The 19,137-nt window shown below is 36.7% G+C and overlaps 1 protein-coding gene across 3 annotated transcripts in view; it reads left to right on the top strand.

The window, feature by feature from the left end:
* Positions 1-5,699: 5,699 nt before the first annotated feature.
* ARHGEF38 (Rho guanine nucleotide exchange factor 38) overlaps positions 5,700-19,137 on the top strand; it is a 118,211-nt gene continuing 104,773 nt past the window's right edge. For 2 of the 3 annotated variants that reach the window (XM_036227641.1, XM_036227642.1), the window contains exon 1: positions 5,712-6,046. In XM_036227641.1, coding sequence (XP_036083534.1) covers positions 5,851-6,046 — 196 coding nt within the window. In that variant the 5' untranslated portion in view covers positions 5,712-5,850. Of the gene's footprint in view, positions 6,047-19,137 lie in introns of all 3 variants that reach the window. The other variant, XM_036227640.1, reaches the window with a different exon arrangement.

Below are 19,137 nucleotides of genomic sequence, written 5' to 3'. Positions count from 1 at the left end.
ACATTCTCACCCGAAGTCCAGGTAGGCTTTGAGACTGTGGTGGAAGTGACACTGTGTGACTTCCTAAGATAGGACATAAAAAATAACAGCTCTGCCTGGTTCTCTTGAGAGGCTCTCCTTTGGACCCCTGAGCCACCAGGTAAGCAGTCTACTTCCCTCAGGCTGTCATGCTATGAAGGAAGCTAAAGCCGGCCCACGTGGAGAGGTCAGAGAAGCCCTGAAACTACAAAAAGAAAAAGATGTCTAGTCACCCCACAGCTGTTCCAGCTGCCTGTTTTGTTACCTCCAACCAACATCTATTTACAATTACATAAGAGACTTGAGTCAAAACAGCTTAGCTGAGTCTTTCCCGAATTTCTGACCCACAGAAACTGTGAGAGGTAATACAATGACAATTATTGCTTTAAGCAACTAAATTTTGAGGGTGATTTGTTATTCAGCAATCAATAACTAGAATGGTAAGTAATTTGAAGTGAAAAAAGAGGCCAGTCTGATTGAGGTCTAAAGAATATTTGGATTCCCTTCTACATGTAGTGAGAAACAATCCATCAAGCATTTTTAATTTAAAGAATGACATGATCTGATTTATGGTTTAGAAAGGGAATTCAAGGGACATTGGGCAAGATGAATTGGAGTGGAAAGTCACTGGAGACAAGGAGAATGCTTGCGGGAATTCTCTAAGTTTAACTGTGCATAAAAATCACTTAAGATGCCTGATCAAATTTAGATCCCTCAGATTCATCCCAAAGAATAAAGAATAGTTAACAAGAAAGTGTTCCAAGAAGCATTTAGCGGAGAAAAAATACATTTGTGGCGCCCTTGCTGTATGCCAGGCAGTGTGTTAGCAGTTTTGTAGGCGGTTTGCCTAGCAATCCACAAGCTTTGCTACAAGAAGGGTCTGATATTGAATCCTTACTCCATCATTTTCAAGTTGTATGATATTGGGAAAATTACTCAACTTCTCTGAATCTGTCTCTATATCTGTAAAATATGGGTATGACTCTACCTTCCTCACTATTTTACCTAGGTATAATCCTTACATATAGCAATTGCCCAATAATAATATTGCAAATATTCTCAGAAGTGTTAATCCCATGTTTCAACTTTCTTGCCACCTTTAATAGAATCTCTTCCTTTTTGACATCTACGTCTACCACTTTACTGAAATTCCTTTTGAAAAGTTTATAAATGACCAGCATTGTGCCAATTAAAAGAATTATTTTCTTCTCTATTTCCATTTTATTTGGCCTCTCAACAGACTGAAGCCTTAATTTTGGAAAAACTTGCTTCCAGATGTCTGTGACACCACATGCTCCTTTCCCACCTCAAAATCTGCTCTTTTCTGCCTTCATTGCTAGGTTTTCCTCTAATCCTGCCTCTTAATTTAGAGTTCTTCAGGGTTTGACTTTGGTCCTTCTTTTCTGGATATACTACCTTCCTAAATGGTCTCTTCAATCCATGGCTTTAAGCATGCATATTCTGATGCTTCCCAATTTTTTCTCTAAGATCTGAAATGTGACTCCAATTTTATCACTCCAAAGGCTACATGACATTTCCCTTGAATATTTTACAGACATCTTACCCTTAAAGTAACCTCAACAGAATTCTTGACAATCCTACCAAACTTACTCCTTCTCTTGTCCTTTCTTCCTCTATTAGCACACAATACCAGTATCTTCTCAGTTATTTGATCTTAAAACCTGGAATTTATCCTTTATTCTTCCTTTTACTTATTCGCCTTCATCAAACTATGTACAAGCTCTGTCAGTTCAACTTTTAAGATGATTCGTATTCATTTATTGTCTCCATCCCTACCACCACTACCTCAGTCCAAGCATTTCTTGTCTGGATTTCTATAAGTTCCTGCTTATAATAATTTTTTTTTTCTTCCTCCAATTCAGCTTATAGATGACATTATTCAAGAGATGTGATTTCTCTTTTTGGAATTAAAAGTTTTACAGCCTAATAGCAACCTGGGTTTAAGAATCTGCAAATCATAAATGCTGGGTTTGAAAAAAGTTTGGTGTCATTTAATCTATACCCTATGTTAACAAGGAGAGTGTACATTATACCGAAGTAGTAGTAGTAGTAGTAGTAGTAATAGTAGTAGTAGTAATCATAATCATAATCATAAAAGCCCAGATCTCAGTGGTTTAAAGCAGCAAATAATTCTTTCATGCTCAAACTACATAACCATTACAGGGAGCTGAGGGCTCTAATTTGAGGCATCCACAATCTCAAACTCATCCTCATGGAGGAGCCACTGCCTAGACTTGACAGTCACCATGGATGAGAGAAAGAAAGCTAGAGTAAACCAAACACCAGTTCTTAACACTTTTCCAGAGGTGACATATACCATGTTTAATCAATTTCACTGTCCAAAGCAAGTGATCACAGCTAAATTGAAAGGGTACAGGGCAATGCAATACTTCCATGTGCCTAAGAGGAGAATTCAAAATAGTCAGTGAAGAGTACTAATGACTAACTCATCTTATATTTTGCAGATGAAAAACTTGGGACCTAGACATTATTTCACTTGTAATGTCATAAAGCTGACACATTTCACAGCCTATACTAAAACTGGGTCTTGGACTCACTGTCCAATGCTTTTTAAAATAATAAACTGGGAACAGCTTATTCTCGCACACAATAAAATTGAAATATCTTAATATCAACATTTTATTTATTTAAGTAATACAAAATTCTTGTATTGAAAGACTTTTGGACCTCTGCTGTAAAGTATAAAACATAGACAAATTAAAAACCTTGTTCCTCCAGTCTCACTCATGTTCTAGCAAGATGCCCCAGTGGAAAAAAAAAGAGAAAACACTCAAAATCTCTCTAACCTATGTGTTCTTTTTATGCTGGTGATTCTAAACACATTGGCTTGAAAAGTGTCAAAGAGATAACCAAGGGACTTGTGAATATATATAAAGTACTGTCTATAGAATTCCTTAGAAATGTATTGACAATAAGAACTTCACCTAACAATGGCTTTAGGGGGAGAGGATTATTTTATCTTTATATCAAGAAGTCTAAAGGCGGCTCAATGGTATCAGAGTCCATGGGTCTCTCTGTCTTTTCTTATCGACACAGAGTGGTTGTAACGGCTCCATGCATTACACTTGTGATCAAGTCTGGATAAAGGGGGAAGATCGAAAACAACTGTTAATATGCCTTTTATTAGAGAAGCAAAAATTTTTCCAGAATTAATACTCTACCTCCCTTTATAACAGACTACCCCTGAGGTCTCATTTGCCAGGTCTGGGATTACACGGACAGCCTAGTGGCAAGACGAACTAGAAAAATAGAAAATAAAGTTATCATTATGACTAGTGAAGCCTAATGTCGCCTGGAACGAAACAAGGCAATATGGTCCTGTTGGCGAGGAATGGCATGAGGTGGGAGGTGGCGGGAATGAGTATTGAGACAGCAACTAACAGTGACAACCCCACTCACTGGTTGATTAAGACAGTTTTAAAATAATTTATCTATTATTTTTAAAGTTGCCATAGAAATTGTTGTGAATAAATAAAATGTAGATTTACTACTGAATTTATAGTAGCTATGCTAAGTATCTTCTTAATTGATGAAAATTTAAAATATAATAAAGCTACTACAGTCAATTCTGCTATAATGCTTATTTTGAAAACACAAATTTGCTCCAACAATGAGGAACTGTTTGAGCACATAACAGTTTTACATTTGCTTATGTGTGATTTCATCCACTTGAAATACTAGGTGAATGCAAAAAAAAAACAAAAAACAAAAAACAAAACTGTATCCAGGTGCCCTGAGCCACAAAAGAGTACACGAAACTCACACACGTACACCCCTCCAAGTGACCAGAGACCTCGGTTTACCGCCTGTGGTCCTAGCCGTGCCTGGCCACATCTAGCAGTACACATTTTCATTTGATTTCTAATACCTCTTCTTCTATCACTTCTCTAAGACTCATAAGCTAAGACCCTACAAGGCCCGCTTCTAAAAGAAACTTTCTGTTCTCTTTCAAGATAAAGTTTCATATTTATTTGTATATTTCTTAATTATTATTACATGTAAAATTGTGCTGTAATTATTTTTCATTTTCTCTGTTTTTTTTATGGGTCACTGACAAAATTTTTGAGTGCTGTGTCCCTAACCCCATATTTCCTATAGTATTAATAAGTCCTAGAGTATTAATTGAACAGTTTTGCAATAAACTATGTCTAATAATGTATAATAATGTATGTCTGTTATTAACCAGGTAAATACATAAAACATATTATACATATATATATAATATTAGAATACAATTGAGACATTTTAAACATAAATCGGAAAAACTCATTTTACATCTTAGTGGTGAACGTGCCTTTAAAAGCATTTATTAAATGTACTTGGAAAGCCTTGCTTAAAAAAGACTATCAATTATTTTAAATAAAAGCCATTCAAAATGCCAAGCTATCTACAGATGTCTCTATAGTGGGTGAAGATTTGTCATTTATCTTTGAAGATAATTATGCCAATTGTATTCAGCCCACACATTCTTAATTGGAGAAAAAGGGTTTTGTCTCTTTTTCCACATCTGTAAACCTTGCCTAACAAGAGTTAACCATGATTCAAAATGGGCAACACAAAGCTGAATTTTGGTGTTTCCTTTACAGGGAAAAACAGCCTATTTTCCTCCTTAGGGTCTCTCTTTTCTTTAACGAGGGCATACGAACCACTCAGCACATCCCCAGAGCTTCTGAGAACTTCCCCCTTGAGAAATCTCTGTGAGTACATGGAAAAACAACAAAAAAATTAATGGAAGTCCCACTCTTTACCTTTCTCCTTCCCGGTCCTTGTCACCATCCCTTCTACTTTCTACATATCTCTTCTCAGTTTCAAACATTTTTCATCTTATTTTCCCAAAGTAAGCTGTATTTTTTCCACACCTTCTGCAAAAGAGAAGGGGGAAAAAATCTTATAAAAATCACATTCTGACATGGTGTTTACTTTTCTAAGGACGAGGACTCAGGACAGGGCTGGGACATGAAAGGACTAATTTCAGGCAAGGGCAGCAGAAGGGGAGAAATGAAAGGGCCCCAGGCAGGCCTCTTTGGACATTCTCTTCTCTTCCCGTGCCTGTGGCCAGACCTCTCTCAACTAGAATCCTTACTTTCTCAGGAATGCAGATTAGGGTTTGGGAAGTATGTTTTTTTAGTAATAATCTCTGCATGCTCAGTGTTTAAATGTAGAAGCATGACTGAGTGCACACAAGTAATTCTTAAAAATGATTCTCTATCCCCTGTTGTGATGTAAATGCAAATTCCCTTAGCCTCACACTAACTCCGTGGTCACATGTGAGTGACTCTAGCTAAAGGTCACACACAATATACATCTGCCTCGAGGCAGCAGATCACAAGGCAGTGCCCTGGGCACACCTGCACACACCCTTAGGCGCACATTAAATCCATAAGCTACAGGTTACTCTCCTGTACTTCCCTTCCTCCCTGCCTCACCTTGTTCTCTCTCCTCTTCCCCAACCCCCAACCCTCACCCCACACAATGGGATTTTTGTTTGCTTCGGCAGCATGTGACAGTGCAGTCCCTGCTTTGCCTAGCTCTGTGCTGCAGGTCTCTCAGGTAACAGGTGGCAACTTCCCCTGTTGGATTCTAGGTATAAAAAAGAATGACCTCATAGGGGTGTGCCTCTGGGACTCCGTAGAGGTGGCAGTCACAGCCAGGTAACCCTGGAGTGAAGCTGTTTAGTTAGAAGGAAGCAGTTAAACTGGGCAGTCGAGTCCACTGGCCTTAACCCTTACCCTGAGGCATTTTAGCAACAAGCCATTGCCTGCAAGTCTCTCAAGCTTGTCTTTACTTCAGATGGAGCCCAAAGAAGCCACTGGGAAAGAAAACATGGGCACCAAGAAAAAGAACCTGATCTTCTTGAGGTCTAGACTCTATATGCTGGAGAGAAGGAAGACTGACACTGTGGTTGAGAGCAGCATTCCTGGGGACCACTCCGGTACCTTGAGGAGGAGCCATTCTGACAGGACCGAATACAACCAAAAATTACAAGGTAACCCAAGAGCAGCCAATTGTCCCAGGTTACTGCCCTCTCAGCTTCTTTCCTCCTACTGTTCCAATTGCAAAGAAAACACATAAAGCAGGGAAGAACATCAAATATTACATCCTCTATAAGAGGAAAATGAGAAAAATAAGAAAAATAAGAAAATGAAAGCAAACGTAATTCATAAATTACCGGAAAAAGTTATGTGCTTCATTAGTTAAAAAGCCAATTTTGAATTATTAATACAATTTTTTTTTCCCGATGAGAGCAATTTTTCTTCTGCTTCCTTCTTCCTTTCCTTTCCCTCTCCTCCATACAACTTAAGAAGTAGGAGTGCTAGAAAGCAAATGATTTAGAAGCCTACAAAAGAGAGTTTATCTCAATAAACAGGTGTTAGGTGTCACACCATGAGATCTATCTAGATAATGGCACTGACCTATGATTGTGGTTATCTTAAATAGGGGCATGAAATTACAATCATGTCCATGAAAAAACGAGTGTTATCGTCAGCGGGATGGTGTAGTAGAACTTGTTGAAAATCACTTAGGTGTTCATTCTTTTACAGTGAATTGAATAACATCCAAATACAGTAAGAAATATTTAGCATGGTTGGATCAAATGTCTTTTGAGGAAATAATTTCAGTTTATTTTGCAATAGTCATGAGATAATTTGGCATAGTTATTATAACACATCTTCTGTTTCAGGCCCTGAATTCCTATTCTTTTTCATTTACCTTCTCTTTTTTTTCTCTCCCTTTCTCTTGAAGGTCACTAGTTCTAGAAAACTTCAATTGATGTTGATATTGTGCACTGTTTTAAGTATCCAGTGCCATACCTGTCATGTGATTCCCCCAGAACCTGTCTCTCTTCTTTGAGCACAGTTCGTGTTTGAGCTTTCATAATCCCACCCCAAGTATCACGCTGGACTGACAAACTATAATGAGGCTAGAACGACCAACGACCAACCAACTGACCAACGAGGACAAGCCAGTACTTAGCAAGTTGCTTTCCTCAAAAATGTGCTTGCACTTAGTTATGCAAATTAAGGTAAATAAGTTAATTGCATTTAAATTAAATCTTTAAAGATTCCTACTCTGAGTTAAAGCTTTTTTAAAAATCTCAATAGTTTAGAAATTAAATTAAAATGCAGAGTCATGTCTTGTCCTTAAAAAATATTTTTAAAAATGGGGAAGGGATATCATTTACTCTTTGAAATTAACCATGCTCAAAGAATTGGATACACTGGGAAGACTGCAAATTTTAAAGTCATGCATATTTGGTTTCCAATCATGTCTCTTCAATTTATTACCTATAAGACTGAGTAAATTACTTAAAATTTCTGAGCCTCAGTTTTCCTACCTGTGAAAGTGGGATAATGATTCTTACCACATAGTATTGTTCAGAGATGGAATAAGAAAATTACATGAAACACCTAGTGTATTGGTTGACACACAGTATGTGCTCAATAAATAGTAGTTATTTTTAATTTTTAGAATAATTGGTATTATGATGATAGAACAGGACTTGTCCTCTAATAAGCCAAATTTCTTAGTCTACTATTCTATGTCCACTATTTTCTGTCTTTTAATGGAGACCATAATAGCAATTCAGGAAAAGCACACTGCTTTATCCCAAATAATTTTTTTTTGCTGTCTGAGATTCACTAATTCACATCATTTTGGTTCAGATTTTCCATTAGCAAAAAAAAAGAAAAGAAAAGAAAAAAGGAAAATACTTTTCACTATGTGCATACTAAACTTAAAAAAATAAGCCTGCAGCCACAAAACACAGCCAATTTTTATTGATTACTTTACAGAAGATCTCAGGTTTCATGTGTGCTTCATTTTGTTTTTGATTTTTCTGTACTCTGTTGTATTCTGTCTTTGAAAGTGGAGGGAAAGACTCAGGAGTTAAGTTATATCCCTAGAACTGGCTGTGCTGGAGAAAAATCATCAGGGAATGAAGAGGAGCATGTCAGGGCTGTAGAGACAGGCTAGTCTCCTGATAAGTAACATTTTTTAGCTGTAACTCTTAATAAAATTCAAGTCTGATATCTAATGCCCAATAGAGCTTTTAGTACAATATTTCTGTAACTGCTTTAGCAACAATAGAAGGCATTTTCTCATTAAAATTCAAAGTTATCGATTCTGTGTGTTTGCACTCCCATCCTACTATACACATTATCATGCAGTGATGAGTCCTAATCACCTTTAAAAAGCTATTTATTATTGCAATGTCTAGAGCTTTTCCTCTGCCAGCCTTACAACTGCTTGTTTCTTGGAAGGCCTTGAAAAATAAAGACCTGAGCAGGTTAGAGTTCTCGAATAGATGACCTGTAATAATACTGGAAGGCAGCCTCGAATTATTCAGTCGGTTGTCAGGGCTACATTGCTATCAGAATATTACAATTCTCTGGATTCTGGGAAATATAAAATCTTTCTCTGATGCCCCAGGCCTTGCCTCTTACTCTTACTACATACCTGTTTAATTCAATTTCTGACAGATATCACTTTAGTGGTATGAATCCAAAATTGTAATTAAAAAAAGAAATGATACAGTGGGTGAAAGCTACTAGATTAAACAATAGAACATGGTTTTAATGAGAATATCATAAAATCTTTATAGAAGATCATGATTAAATCAAAGAAGTTAATCCTACCAAGCCTCAAGTTGTACACTAATAGTTCCGTAGTAGTCCACTGTTAGTGGATTCTTTATTTCCTCAGCAGATTTGTTCAGTTAATTTACGGAAAATGTTACATGAATATGTAACTAGAATATGTGCCAAGAAATCCATCTACAAAATCATTACGGGGGGAAAAAAGCCTGCCGATTACTTTATTGGGGCTTAAAGTCTCATTGAGAAAGATAAGACAGGTAAACAAATGCCATAAAGTGACAGGATAGAAGTGAAGGTGGGATCCATGGGTCCACAAAAGGAGGAAGTGGTCTGTTCAGGACTGGGTGGAGGAGGTTGTTAGAAAACATGAAGAGATGATATGGTGGGAATGAGAAAGAAGGTGCAGAATGGAAAGAGAAAGGTGTTTTAACCTCTTCACTGTACTTACTGTTGTCTAAAATTCTGTTGTTCAGCATTTCATTTATTGCCTATTACTGACTTTCATCTCCTCTCCCATCACCCTCCCTCCACTCCATGCCAGAGACCCTGTCTGTCTTGTTAACTCTTCCATCTCTGCACTTAGAAATGTCCAGCACACGGTCAGCACTCAGTAACTTTCAAATAGAATGAATGAGTAACTGGAATGATCTCATCTAGGCAGGGAATCAGTGTGAGGAAAGGCATCAAGAACTGAATTAAGTGCCCTTGTATTTTCACATGTGAAGGATATGTCTCCATTAATAAAGATGATTCTTCAGTTAAAAAGAAATAAACATAGCAGCAATTAAGATGGGCAGAATTGCCTATTGCCTATATAACACATAATTCTTAGGGAAGCTTATTTCATTTCTGAATCTATATTTTAAAGCATACCAGACCATGTCTCAGTTGATTCCTATTTAAAATGTGAGGACATCATCTCAGCTTCCAAGCTAGCTCAATTTCTGGTTGCCATTTTAATGGAAACCACAGAAAGTGATCAAATTTGGAAAAATTTACTGGCTGAATTGTCAAATTTCTCTTTTTGGAAAATGATTTTGTATACGATTATATGTGTGAATTCTATCTTAGAAATGTGCCTGACTTAAACAGTTAAGCACAACTGTATCTGAGTATATGCAGGTTATCTATCTAACTTATATACTGTATGTAGATATAGATATAGTTGTGTGTGTATACTTGAAACATATTTCTGTAATGGTTAATATTTTTTATGAAAAGTTTATTGACTAACATTAAGCCTTTTCCTAAAAACTCTATATAATATTACTGAGATAGAATTTCTCTCAGTGTGGATGCTATGGGATGAATGTTTATGTATCTCTAAAATTCATATATTGAAGACTAATCCTGAATGTGATGATAGTAGGAGGTGAGGTCTTTAGGAGATAATTAGGTCATGAGGGTGAAGCCCTTATAAATGAGATTAGTGCCCTTATAAGAAGAGATATGAGCGATCTTTCTTCCTCTCTGCCATGTGAGGGGGCCCTTACCAGACATCAGGTCTGCCAGCACCTTAATCTTGGACTTCTCTACCTCTAGAACTGTGATGAATAACTCTTTGTTATTTAAGCCATCCATTCTATGGTATATTTGTTATAACAACCCAAACTGACTTAGGCAGTGGCCATACTAAGCCTCCAGTTAATTTTTTGGCCAATGCATATTTTTGCTTATTAATTATCAAGTGACAAAGTGAGAATGCATATAAAATGTCATTACTGTTGCTGATCACACTAGTCAAAAATTGCATCTCCAATTCCTAATATGTCTATAGCGCTTTTTTTTTGCAAGGCTATCATTATTTTCATGAAGAAAGAATTGATTGGTTGTTTTATGAAAGCATAACGTTTTCTCATTATAGTGACCATAAGGAACCACTCACTCTATCTACCACATGAACTCTAACAGAATAACATATTTCGCAGTTTGTGATCAGATGGCTTAAGTAATAATTTAGACTTATAAGAATATGAAGACATTTAATTAATAATGGTTTTTAGGAACATAGGCCAATCTGTGAGTAGAAGTTGCTAACACTGAAAGTCTGGTGATTTTGTTCGAAATGCAAAGTACGGTGAAATAAAATGAGTTGTCCAGCTGTCTGTGCATGTGCCTAGTCCAGTGGCACAAGCCCTCTTTGTTCCTCCCCCGTTCTGTCAGTATTGTCACTCCTTCCTCTCGCCCTGCCTCATGCGCTCTGTAACGAAGTGGAAAGTGCTTGGATCAGTAATGTGACACCAATACAAATAAACTCTTTCATAGTTTGAAGGGCAACTCTTTATAAATGTCAAGGCAATTTTAAAACTAAGTAATTTCTGTCTTGTCACATGCATAGACACCAAAAAGAAATTTGATATGTTACTTTTTTTTTTTTTTTTTGGTAATGGTATTTTGCAGGTTTTAAAAGAGCCATATGAGTAAAATAAAGTACGAGTCTCAGAAATCGAGAAAGTTTGAGCCATTTCATTATGACCACATTGTGATAGGAAAAGTTTTTCCTCCTGTGTTTGACTGATGTGACTCTAGTTATAACTTTTTTAAGGTAGCAGACAGTTTTTAATTATACACAAAAAGAAAAAAATCAAGAAGGTGGAGGAACGGAAGGAAAAAGAGAGGGGGAGGGAGAGGGAGAACTCAGATGTACTAAGCATGGGTAGAACGTAGTTTAAAATAGTGACATAGTTGGGAAAAAGATGGATGAGAGAAAAGCATCCAAGCTAGATCGACCTTTGTTTCCTCTTTTCACAGAATTACTTGGTACCATAATTGTACTAATTCAATATTTTTGTGGCTGTTGATTTCTTGGTGAAGACTGAATTAGTGGAAGAATTGCTTAACTTGTAAGCTGTATCACTGTTAAAACCAGGTGAAATGTGGCTTCAGGTTGTGCTTTAGACATTACAGTATCCTTCTGCAAGCCCTAGTCCTCCAAGCAGTAGGGTAGTCCTTGGAGCCAAGGTTGCTGACAACCTGTGACCCCTATTCTCATTCGTAGACTAAGTTCAGGGTGTCTGGGAACATGACATTTTCCCAAATACTGCCTCCAAGACCTCCAAGACTTCTTCCCAATCCCATTGTTTCCCCTAGTGGTTGCTGGTGTGCCTGAGGAGCAGCTGATTATAGAGGGGTGTCTGGAGCTCAATCGCTCTGGGTCTTAGCACCCTGCCTACAAGGCCCCTGTGGGTGGGACAGTGCTGGTGCAGGGAAGACTAGGGATACTGGCCTCAGGATTAGGGTGTGTGTGCCCCAGGGCCTCCTGTCAAATTTTGGCATGAAACTCTGAGGGACCTAAGAAATCTAAATTTGAACTTGGTCTTCCAAATTGTTATGAAGGTATATTTATCAACACAGGAAAAAATAACATTTTATTTGACAGTTTGCCAGCTTCACTTATAACTTTCAAATATGTAGACATGGTGTATTGGCCTCAAACTGTACATTTGAGGAAGGCTACATATGAGTGGTTTGGGCTGTAACTTGTGTTCAGGGTATTGTCCTTTCTCTCCGTGGTTGTGAAAAGTGAAGGGAAGGGAAGGAAGGGAAGGAATAGCTGAGCGATTGTTATCTGCTAGTTGCTATGCTGGCCCAGGGGCTTTCATATCACAGGAACACCTTGTCAGTTCTGGTTTTACAGCTGAAAAAATAAGTATGTGGAGGAGGAAAGTCTTTCCCTGAACCCTCCCAGGACTGAAAACTGGGTCTATGAAATAAACTGACAATAGGCAGATTAACAGGAGAAAAGGGATAAAAGTATAGGAATGTTTAATATTAAGTGCCTGGAGGCATTACAGGAAAAACAAAGTGAATATCCAAAAACAGGTGATTTGAGAGCTTGTATACCATCTTTATAGGGGAAGGGGAGGGATAGAGGAAAGTAGGCCACTCAGGGAAGAATAAATAATTTTATGAAAGATGAATGAACCCTTACAAGAATAGATGGGAAATATAATTCGTGACAAAGTATGTTTGGTTGTGGTGTTGACTTCTAGTCTTCTCTTTTGCGACAAGAGTCTTTCCTGGCTGATGAAAATCCAAGCAAGGGGACTGATGACAACTGAGTATCTTTTAGAGGATCTGTCCTTAGGCAGAAGGGGGAGGCAGAAAAACCTCTCCCTATTTTAGGGTGGATATATTTAACTCCTTAAGGTGGTAGAGCTTGGATCTGAACTCAGATGCTTTAAATATTTGCAAAATAGAATGCACGTAATTCATCGATTTAGTAAACGCTTTATCAGTGTGGCTTACTAGTAAGAAGAAATTGAAGCAATGTGATGGTTGCAGCATGTCGTATAATGTGGCGACATTCCTCTACTATTATGGTAAAGCTTAACTTGCCTAATTTTTCACTTTGGAATATACACTCTTTTTTTGGAATTACTGACATTCCCCTGCCAGAGTGTTGCTGTTTAATAAATGCTTCTTTGTTGTTGTTTAATTGTCAGGAAACAAGATTACAAACAGATTAAGCAAACCTGCTTCTATAGTGATAGCTTAATGATCTTCATTTCCCACCTGTTTGAATATCTTGATACTAGTTCTTTAATTTTATACCTGTCATCACTTATTTATTTGTGTCTCTATAAAGCTTAATGTACATCCCCAAACCTGAAAGCCCTATTCTATAGCAATGGAGACAGGGTGGAGGCTGGAGGTGGAGACGTGGTGTATGCATTTGCAAATGAAAAGAATGGAATTATATGTTGGAAACAAGCAGCTCTTTTATCTCTGTAGGTGATATTTCATCAGAATTCTGTGAAGTCAGCCTAAATTGTGAGTTTTAAATGCAGCAGGAAAATAGAGTGTTATGATTAAAAGCCTTTGTCCCAGGTTGTTCTGAACAATTTCTTTCTTGATTAATGAATGAGAAAATAAATGAATACTCTAAGATACCTACACTGAGGCCTTTGATAGAGAATGTAATCTTGACTATCTGACATTCAGTTCTTACTTAAAGAAGAAAAACGTAAAGGTCATGTCATCCAGCCACTGCTCGAAGCACACTGAGTCATTACGGCCCTCACAGAAATTGTCTTTCCTGAATATGTCTTAATGTTAGGTCTCCAGTGTCACTGAAAAAAGTTTTCACAGATTTCTTCTTCTGTCTTTGTTGTGAGATAGTTGATGAAGACATTGTTTACCTCTCCTAGAGCCATTCAATTTTATTCAAGGGAAAACGTTGGTTCCTCTTAAGAATTAGAACACGTTCCTCATAAAAAAAAGAAATGTACTATATTTAGCTGCCTGGAGATTTAGAGTCAAATTTTGACTTCATGCCTGGTCTGTTAGCTTTTCCCTGCCTTAAAGTTTCTTCCTTCAAATATTAGTGAGTATGGATTCTCAAAATTGAGGTTTCTGCTCACCTTCTTAGAGAGCCCATCCCTGAGTGTCCTACTGACAGTGGTAGAGGGGAGGAAAGACTTTTCCTTTATTCTCTTAGGTCCTGTGGCTAGCACCTGTGGCTAAAATCTATGAGCTGATAGAAGAAAGAATAACAGGGGAAAAAAGCATATACATTTTATTCGATATTAATATTTTTACATGGCATAGAGGCCTTCATAGAAAGAAGTGAACATCATAAAGAAACAGACCCAGGGGTTTGTGTTGCCATTTTAACAAAGAATGAGAAGTTGAGAAGATATGACGGGACAAAGGGAAAGGGCTTGGCCTGGACGTATTAAATCATGGGAAGGTGAATAGGAAATATTTGGGGAAACCTCATGGAAGGTAAAGGTTAGTTTAGTGAGGTTTGTTTGTGCAGATTCATCTTTTGGGGTGTTATGCCATGATCCCCTTCAGGGGCCTTCGTACTACCTATTGCTCTCTGAAATTATGCTACTATATACTCTATATTTGTCTCTCTCTTCCACTTGAGTATAATTCTCCTTGGGGATAGAGCCTTACTTTTATTGTAGCACTTAGTCAGACCTGGTAGATGCTCAGTTCGGTAACTTCTTACTCAATGATTAAAAGAAATTCAATGACTAATTACAACTATATTGACCCTTATAATATTATATTTTTGCCTTTACAATTTTGTTAATTTCCCTTTCCCTGCCCCCCTCCCTACTTAATCATAATCACCTCTGGGGTTAACTGCTCTAAATTATTTTTCTATGAAGAGAGAAAAAATGTAAATAAATTTAACCAAACAAGAAAATGGAAAGAATTTCTTGGTCAAACAAAATAAGATCTTAGTTTTAACGAATTTATTCAACAAGCATTTGCTAGATGTTCACATATGCCAAGTATTGACTAGATTCTAAGAACATAAAAATAAATCAGAAGGAAACTCAATCATTTGAGTGAAACAGGCAGTGAACCTATAATTGTAGCAATGTAATAAGTGCCTGAGATATGGCTGTGGGCTGGATTGTGGGTTGCAGATTCTGAGATGGAGATGAGGTTAGAGGAGGTTTATTAGGAAATAGTCTTGTGACTGCAACCTAGCAAAGAAGAGGGAAGGGAAGAGGGAATGGTTGAACTGTGATGTGGTCTCAGTGCAAGACTTAGCAAACTCTAAGGTGAGTTCTAAATGTGAGATGATCCTTCAGAGTTGTCCTCAGTGATGTGAAGGACCTGGGCCCTAATCTGACCATTCAGTTATTGGATGGGGTCACCTTAGGAAGGGAGCATGACTTGAGAGGTGCTCTGAGCTGAGACAATTTCTAAAGAGAGTCTGTCTGCTGGTGGTACTCCCAGAAGATGGGACATACATCCTTTATTCCTGAAGGGAAACTTGTCAGCTCATCACAGAAGCTACTACGTATTAGTGGTTATTATTCTATTAGAGACATAAATAAAGGAAAATAGAAATTGTGATAAGAAAGAGCTTTATTTTACCTCTATAATGTCAAAAATTAAAAGCTGAATTTTGAAATCCAATTTGGAGTTTTGAAGGGGCAGAGGATAATCTAGGTAGAGAGTTTAAACATGTCCTAGACCATGGAACAAGGTCATAAAACTGCTTTTCCTGTTTGGAATTTGTAAATGAAAAAGATGATATTAACACCAAGTGAGCACTTGTATTAAGCATATAGATGCTTTATGTCAATTCATTCTCTTAATGACTTTGCAAAAGACATTATTGTCATATATTTCTACATGATGAAAATAAGTGTAAGAGAGCTTCAGACACTTGCCCAGCGGTCACTTAGCTAGTAAGTGGTGAAGTCAGCGTTTTCCCGAGGTCTACTTGGCTCCAAGGTCCATGCTTTTTCAGCCACCATGTAGTCTCTACTTTTCTAACCTTAGTTTTCGGTAGCAGCACCTGTTTTATGGTTTGTTTTTAAGGAACTGACTGATCTTGATAAAGTTTTGAAGAATACTCAAAAATGTCAAAAGACCCTTAAGTTCTACTAGTACATTTATCTGCGATCTTGAAATAACAGTGACCAACACGTATTTTCCGAGAGTTGTATTATTTTATGCTTTTCAACAAGATGTTTTATGTGGATGGACATTAGAAAGACATGCAATTGCAAGAAACGAGGTGTATACTTTATAAGTTCACTAGAATATTCCACTCTAAAAACAAAAATCTGATTTTTTGAAATCTAGTCTTTGAAATCTGCCCTCATCACTCACTACAGAGCACACAACAGGGTGAGATGTTCGATGAAAAACTGGGAGAGTGTCAAATGTGGTGCTACTCTGTTTAATACTTCTCAATGTTTCTCCGAGTTTTATAGCAGTTCTACCCAAAGAGAGGTATATATACCCTGGGGGCTTTTTTTAAGACAACCCGTTATAAAAAAGGAAAATTAAGTTTATTCTCAGTTTTATCCTTTTAAAATATTTATTTTTTGTATGTTTTCTAATGTACATGATACATACTATACATATATTGCAAGTGCATGCTTAAAACAGTTTAGCCGATACGCGATCAATAAAGTTTGGGATAAATTTTTGGCACATACTACAACATGGTTGGACCTTGAAGACATTATACTAGGTAAAATAAGCCGGACACAAAAGGCCAAATATTCTATGATTCCACTTACATGAGGTTACCTAGAGTAGTCGAATCCATAGAGATAGACAGTAGATAGAGGTTGCCAGAGGTTGGGGAAAAGGAGAGTAGGGAGTTAGTGTTTAATGTGTAGAGATCCTTAGGGAAGAGGAAAAAGTTCTGGATAGAAATGATGGTAGTTTCACAACAATGTGAATGTACTTAATGCAGTTGAACAGCATACTTAAAAATAGTTAACATGGTAAATTTCGTTATACATATTTTACTACGATACAAAATAATAATGAAGTTTGAAGACTCTAGGTTAAAACATTAAAATGGATATAAAGCCTCCTAACAACCTGTCTCCATCTTTCTGTTCTCATCTCTGGCCTAACAGTCTTACTTTGGACTGACAGGCCTTGATGCATGCTGTTTCCTCGGCCTGGAATGGTCGCTCTTATCCTGGTTGCTGTATAAACTCCAACTCATCTTTTCAAGTCTATCATTCTGAGTCATTATACCCAAAAGATATTTCTGTATCACATCCTCTAAACATTTCTCATATCATTATTTACATGCCAATGTCTCTTTCACTTTGTTGAACGTCTCAAAGACAGGAACATGTGTATCTTCAGTACCTAGGAAAAGGCTGGCTTGTACTCGGTAATTATGTTCGGTGCGTGAATAAGTGAATGAATGCATAAACAATAAATGGATGGTGTGGCAGTTGTTCTGACTGGATAAAGAGGTTCTTCACTGGCTTCAGGGTACTGTTAAGTACTTGGGTATAGATCTAACTCAGACAAGGAAATTACTTATCAATTTTTATCATATCTCATTTCTCTTGTCTTTGTTGGATCACCCTTTACACTTCTGCCCTTGTTAGCAAGGGCATACAGAACTCACGTCTACATGATATTGGAGGACCTTATGTTATCCCTCAGAATTCATCTCAAAATTTTATAACCAGATATAAAGAAATTAAATTATTTTTTATTCTGGGCTAATCAAAGATTCTAAGTAGAGTAATTTTCTTCTTTTCTTTTCTGTTAATGAACTCTATACATGTAATATAATACCATATTTGAAAATAATCTCCTTGATTTTGACTTGCTTGTTAATGCCACACCAATCAGACATTTAGGATTATCATTATGTTTCAATGGTGTTAATGCTTTGGAAATACTCAAAATTTACTGAGTCTTTTAAAAATACTGCAATTATAATCTTGGTGTGCTTTTGCTTCTTTATACTGGGCATTTCTGTGTAGAAGTAAAATATTAAATTAAGATGTGAAATTAGACTTCTTTTAATAAATGAATTCTTAGAAAACAAAACCAATACTTCTCTGATGAAACTGATATTTCATTGCATTGCAGTTGCAAGCAAATTTTTAAAAATATATTTATTTTTCATATATATTTTTTATATGTATAACCAACAAAATTTTCTTTCAATGAGTTATTACTAAAATAAAATTTTAAATTGAGATAAACCTATTTAAAAAGCTCAAGTCCTGTATCTTTTTTGCTATATGTACTGTAAGTACAAACAAGTTATCAACAACAAAATTAATCATACCAAACAAAACACTCAAACCACAATTTGATCTTATTTTCAAAATATCCTCCTCCATGTTTATGTTTGTGTTTAAGCCCTGATGACTTATCCTGTCCTCAGATTACATCATGTGTAGTAAGAGCCAATCACATATTCACTGTGTGCACCTGTGCCATACTACACACTTCCATGCTATATTTATACATACGGAATATATGGTGTGTGGCTGTTTTGTGTATACTGTTTGGAACCTGTTGATTAAGTTAAATTAAAATATTCTGTTTCAATTGGTTGTAAGGAAAGCCAACTCCATTTTTCATTTGTTTAAAATATATAAAAATTTAAAAATCTTATACTCCTATATCTAAACCTAAACCAGCATAAAGGTTTTGGTAAAAAAAAAAAAAAAAAAAAGAGAGAGAGAGAGAGGCAATGACACTCAGATAATTTGTTCACAAATTATCTTAAATTTATCCTTACCCTGAATTCATGTATGATTGGCAAACTGTTATATTTTTAAAATAAAGACAGTGATGAGATTGTTCCTCATTCATACCAGGACTTCTTTCTCTCCTGGTTCTGCTCAAAAATTGCCTTATTACTGAGATCTTTCCTGACTTCTCTCTACAAGGCAGTAACCACTACCCGCCACTGCTTTTTTTTCTTTTATGGTGCCTTATCACTGTCTGGCATGCTATGTATTTCTTTATTAATCAGTTTATTGTTTCTCTCTCATCACTAAATTATGTTTCATAAAAACTGAAGTTTTTCCCTGGATTTTTTTTTTTTCATCACTATATTGCCAGTATCTAGAAGGGGATTTCTCAGCATTGCACTACAGACACTTTGGGATAGATAAATTATTGCTTCTACCCACTGAATGCCAGCAGCGCTTCCACCCCCCAACTGTGGCAACCCAAAATGACCCTAGACATTGCCAAGTATCCCTGGGCGTGGGGTATGAGG

Source organism: Rousettus aegyptiacus, unplaced genomic scaffold, assembly GCF_014176215.1.
Source record: "Rousettus aegyptiacus isolate mRouAeg1 unplaced genomic scaffold, mRouAeg1.p scaffold_m13_p_10, whole genome shotgun sequence".
Classification (NCBI taxonomy): Eukaryota; Metazoa; Chordata; class Mammalia; order Chiroptera; family Pteropodidae; genus Rousettus; species Rousettus aegyptiacus.
Note: the sequence above shows the minus strand (reverse complement) of the source record. Positions and strands in the feature narration are given on the sequence as shown.